This window comes from Oreochromis niloticus, linkage group LG23, assembly GCF_001858045.2.
Source record: "Oreochromis niloticus isolate F11D_XX linkage group LG23, O_niloticus_UMD_NMBU, whole genome shotgun sequence".
NCBI classification, from domain to species: domain Eukaryota; kingdom Metazoa; phylum Chordata; class Actinopteri; order Cichliformes; family Cichlidae; genus Oreochromis; species Oreochromis niloticus.
In genome coordinates this window covers 12,274,578-12,280,091 of record NC_031986.2, presented here as the reverse complement: position 1 = coordinate 12,280,091, position 5,514 = coordinate 12,274,578, and the positions used below count along the sequence as shown (strand labels likewise).

The following is a 5,514-nucleotide window of genomic DNA, read 5'->3' as shown; positions in this document are numbered from 1 at the left end:
ACCTGTTTCCTAGCAACGGGCACAACAGAAAAGCACCTGTGGCTCTGAATGGGAGGCAAAAAAATGGCACGGGGGGTGGGGGTGAGCTTTTTAGGAACCATTTAGGTTAAATGTATAATACTTAGCAAAGGATTAAATCTCAAAGCGCTGCGGCTAAACACGCAGCTGAAGGCGCTCTGCTATGTAGTTTTCACTAGCCGTAAGCAGCGAGCTAACACGTTTATATGATGCCTGTGAATCTGTTGTTATTAATTATTAATATTAGTATTATATTCATACTTGCTTGTGGAGTGAATTTGCCCTGACGGCATCTTGTTTTTATCGTAAACACTGATTAAATCAGCCTGTATGAAGCAAGAGCACGTGCGCAAAAATTAGCGGAATTAAACTGTTTGTATGTTGTGTGTTTTCTCTCTCTCTCTCTCTCTTTCACACACACACACACACACACACACACACACACACACACACACACACATAAAAAACAGATGACAGAGGGAGTAATTTTTAGGTCTCGCGCTCCGACGTCACCAGAACCTCGAGCCCCCCCCGCATGCAAATCACGTCTGCGCTCGAGCCTCTCCATTGGCCGTCTCGCGCTCATTTAGCTGCTGTCAAAGCGCGCGGCCCGGGCACGCTCCGGTAACTTTTCCCCACTACAGCTTCAACCAAAGTAAGCTCAAACAAGCGGTTTCCATTCTTCTCTGCGCTCGTGGATGACAGAGGGGGGAGAAAAAAGAGGAGGAAAAAAAAGTGGTGAAAACTGAGGAAGTGCGGGAGCAGGTTTACCTCTGAGCGGATTTCATCCCCTCTCTCTGCTTCTTTCACTCTTCATCCATCTCTCCCTCGGAGGTTTAGCTGCTGCGCGCGGGCCAGCCTGAATGTTTCTTCGTGTTTGACTGGTGTCCCACAAAGACGAGGTGAATGTACAGCATCATGATGGAAACGGACTTACATTCCCCCGTGGTGCCCCAGACCAACCCGTCCAACCCGGGGGGACACGCGGGAGGCGGAGGCGGGGGGGCCGGAGGCAAAGTCCCACAGGAGAGGATCAAGAGACCCATGAACGCCTTCATGGTGTGGTCCCGGGGTCAGCGGAGGAAAATGGCACAGGAGAACCCCAAGATGCACAACTCGGAGATCAGCAAGCGGCTGGGCGCGGAGTGGAAAGTGATGACGGAGGCGGAGAAGAGGCCGTTCATCGACGAGGCGAAGCGGCTCCGGGCCATGCACATGAAGGAACACCCGGACTACAAGTACCGGCCGCGGAGAAAGACCAAGACGCTACTGAAGAAGGACAAATACTCGCTGGCCGGCGGGCTCCTCGGCTCCTCAGCGGCTGTGGGGATGGGCGGCGGGCAGCGGCTGGAGAGCCCCGGAGGGGGGCACGCGGGGGCAAACGCGGGCTACGCCACGCACGTGAACGGCTGGGCCAACGGCGCGTACTCGGGCCAGGTGGCGGCGGCAGCGGCGGCGGCTCATGCCATGATGCAGGAGGCGCAGCTGGCATACACGCAACACCCGGGCACCGGGGCTCACCCGCACCACCCGCACCCGCACCATCACCCGCACCACCATCCGCACAACCCGCAGCCCGTGCACAGGTACGACATGAGCGCCTTATCTTACAGCCCCATCTCAAACTCTCAGAGCTACATGAGCGCGTCTCCGCCGGGCTACGGTGGCATCACCGGCTACACCCACCAGCACCAAAGCTCCGGCGTGTCTCCGGTGTCCGGGGCCATCGGCGGCACTTTGGGGTCTCTCGTGAAATCTGAGCCGAGCGTCAGCCCGCCGGTGTCCACCGCGCGCGCACCGCCGCCGTGCCCCACGGGGGACCTGCGGGACATGATCAGCATGTATCTGCCGACCGGCGAGGTGGCGGGGGACTCCTCCGTTCAGAGCAGACTGCACGTGCTCCACCCGCAGCACTACCAGAGCAGCGGCTCCACTCCGGTAAACGGGACGGTTCCTCTGACCCACATTTAAACCCCCCCACGTCCTGCAAGCACCACAAACCACAACCAAATATTTACACTCTAGATGTGGGCGCGAGCTGCTGATGAATTGTAAATTATAGGCGGTTATAGCCATAAAAATGCAATCACTTTGAACAAACTTTTTTTTTTATCGTTATTATTTTTTTTATTTTCTTTCAGTGATGGATCCTTCTGTCTGTCCGAGTTTAAAGGAAAGCGCATCCGGTTTACTATCGCTCTCTGGAACAGAGCATGCCAAGTGTTTTTTTGTTTTTCGTTTTTTTTGACACGATTTAAATTATAATCCGTGAAGTGCTGGTGCGATTTGAAGGTTATTTTTTCCTGACTTTTCTGTGGAATTAAAGGCACCAGCGGTGTGTTTAAGGGATCCATAAAAGCTGTCCGAAAAATGAGCGGAGGGCGGGAAAGGAAGATGTGTTGGAGAAGAAGACTAAGAAGAAGAAAAAAGTTTCTAGGCTGCAGTTTTTAAAATTGATTTCCAGTTTTAATGCTTGTAAACATGTGAGTCAGTCGGTGTAATTTGAATTTTGTTTTTGTTGTTGTAAAATCTTGTAAATTGTGAATAAATAGGCCTACTGAAAACGCTTTTATGCAATTGTACATAATTTACAAAAATGCCGCAATTTTTTTTTCTTTTGTGGGAGGGGGCGGGGTTAAAAAGGAAACGTATATGCGCCGAGTTTAATAAATTTTAAAGAATTTCTTCTGTCTTGGAGAAAGCTCGTGGTGTGTTTAATGTCTGCATATATAAACTGCTCTGAGAATTCCTGGTTATCTACATCGGCTGTATTGTTAGGATATAACGACACATGCTCGTCCTTGTATCGCTGGATTAACGTTAAAGTCGCCGCGAATAGACGGGGAAAAAACAAATCTGGTCAAAAAATGCACAAAACTAGAAATAAATAATAATTAATACGCTGCACGCAAGTGTGTTTCCTAACCACAGAGGTGACTTTGATAATAGTATGCCGTTAATAGATGATTTCTGCTCTGATAAAAACATGATCGGGTTTTGCTCTTCATTCTGATCGAGCCTTTTTTTATGTATTTATGTTTTATTGATACAGTGGAAAAAACGGTAATTACCCGCCATTAAAATCTTAACATCACTCTTTACATTACATGATTACATTGTAACTCTTTTCATCATCATTATTAAGATGACGGAGGCATCTGAGAACAGATTCATTGGTGTATATGCAGATTTTTTTTAATCGTCTTTGTTGTTTGTTTGTTTATATTTGGGGTTTTCTGCACTAGATTTTTTTTAAAGCATTTGAAATAATAAACACTCAGGTGCTGACAACATACGATCCTATATTTTGTAATCTGATAATTTATCTGTAAGAGTGCAGTCGGTGGTTAAAATATAGATAAAAATTGACAACATTTTTAGCCAAACACTGTCCTAATACTCCAGATTTTTTTTATTTTTTCTTAAATATAAACTGTGCCTTTATTATTCAATATCCATGTTTAATACTGTCCCTCATGTGATTTACATCCATAGATAGATACAAAGCTTTATTTTAAGATAAGATAAGATAAGATATACCTTTATTAGTCCCACAAGGGGAAATTTTATTTCCATTTTGAGAAATTGTTTCATGTTGTTGTTGTTTATTTTTCAGTAACTCTTACATCCAAATTCTAAAAACACACGTAGGATATGTATTTGAAAACATTACTCATAAAATAGCCTCGGTGTGTGCGTTTGTGGAAGTCATGTCCAGCTAAAATATACCCTTCTTTAGAATGAGAGGACCTTTTTGTCTCCATCATCAGTTTGACCAACCTGATCTTACTTGATCATTTAAAACTTACTTTATAATGTGCATCTGGCTTCTTTAATGATTGTACTTATAGGCCAAGAAAAATTATTATTATAATAATAATTTTTAAATGTTTGTTTGCTTTTGTTTTTCCCCTTCAGTCTTATTTACTGCAGGGTCATGACCTCAGCAATCTAAAGAAAATCCAATAACGCAAGTATCCGATAGTCAGTGCACTACCAATTCACCCAGTGGCCTCACTCAGGCCCACTTCAACGCTCGCTTTCACCTGGGTGCTTTTACTCTACTGCCGGCCCTCAAATCTTACCCCATTCCATGACCTCCAGCATCAAATACCTCCATCTGTATGTGCAATTGTCACGGCTGTTACATTATTTCCTTCTTTAAATTTGATGGCTGAATCAGTTGAGGCCCCCGGGTTAGGAAGCGAGCAATGAATGAGGGCAGGAGGAGGTAGGGAGGGAGAAGGCGAGGAGAGGAGAGGAGGTTTTTGTGTTGCAGGAGAATGGGGGATTAGTCCTGGTGTAAGCCGGGGCAACCCGGGGGTCACCCCCAACAAAAAGCCCGGCAAACAACACCCGTGGTTTTATCAGACTAATTCCCACTCGGGTCTGAACTCAAAAGCGAGAGGGCAGCATGGATGCATGTCACATCTAGTAAAGATGATTCCAGCAGGTATTTAATATGCACACAGTTGGTCTTATATAATTTTTTCCTTTCCCTATATAAAATGCCAGGTTTGTTTGGCTCTGTCTTTGCTCTCTGATATTAAAAAAGCTGCTAACATTTCGATAAGCTATGACAGACTTTTATCATCAGGATTTATTTTTAATGCAGGAAAACAGCCCATCAATCAAAGAGGGGGTCATTTAGGAGCTCACAAGAGACTACTTGGATTATTTTCAACAAAAGGTTAAAACAAGAAAAAACAAAATGAACTAGTTAGCAGAAAGCTCTAACAGGTCAGTGGATGTTTCAACATGGACTCTGATCCAAGCAGGCCGGGAAAAGTTTAAAACTAAGACCGTGTTAAAAACAGACAGCAGAATAAAAAATGCTCTTCAGACATCACACAGGTGTCACGTTGTGGGTGGGACTCCATGCAAGCGTCCACAGCTAAACGCAAGACTCCAGATTCTGACTGAGCTCAGGTCATGTGTCCTAACACAGACAGCTCAAAGTACCTAACTTTAAGGTAAGTTCTTTTTAAATACATACAGTAAATACAGAAGCTAAAATACAAAACAGCAAACTACAATCCATAAGAACAAAATGATTTATAAATGCAATGATGTACATTAAAGAGATTTTTATGAGTTTTGACACAGCCCAACTGACGTCAGGTACAGATGTACTTTTTCCTTGTTACTTTAGAATACTTCCTGTTACATTTATAAACCCCATTCCCCATTTGTTCGTGTTCTTGTTCATGGAGTTTACAACATTATCGGCCAGATGCTGAGGCTGTAAAAGACTTGCAAATCAGGCTTCGTGCTGCATGAAATGAAGCGCTACTAAAAAAGAGCATCGTGCAGTCTTTGCAAAAACGCCAAGTTTGAGCAGGAAGTTAACTTCACTTCCTTCTCAGCTCTTCTACGCATTTCTAAAGCATGGCTTCCTGTGGAAGAACGGGGATTAAAAAATAAAGATAATTTAAACAAAAAAAAAGTGAAGAGATATTTGACTATTTAATTATCACTCATCAAAAACTTGTTTCT

At 44.5% G+C, this 5,514-nt stretch overlaps 1 protein-coding gene across 1 annotated transcript; it reads left to right on the top strand.

The window, feature by feature from the left end:
* Window positions 1-533: 533 nt before the first annotated feature.
* Window positions 534-2,582, top strand: sox1b (SRY-box transcription factor 1b). Its single transcript, XM_005450085.4, has one exon. The coding sequence runs from the start codon at window positions 925-927 to the stop codon at window positions 1,987-1,989; it is 1,065 nt and encodes a 354-aa protein (XP_005450142.1). The 5' UTR covers window positions 534-924; the 3' UTR covers window positions 1,990-2,582.
* The last annotated feature ends 2,932 nt before the right edge of the window (window positions 2,583-5,514 follow it).

Bases quoted from the DNA above. Each gene is read 5' to 3' on its own strand.
- sox1b (XM_005450085.4), top strand. From the start codon at position 925: ATGTACAGCATCATGATGGAAACGGACTTACATTCCCCCGTGGTGCCC.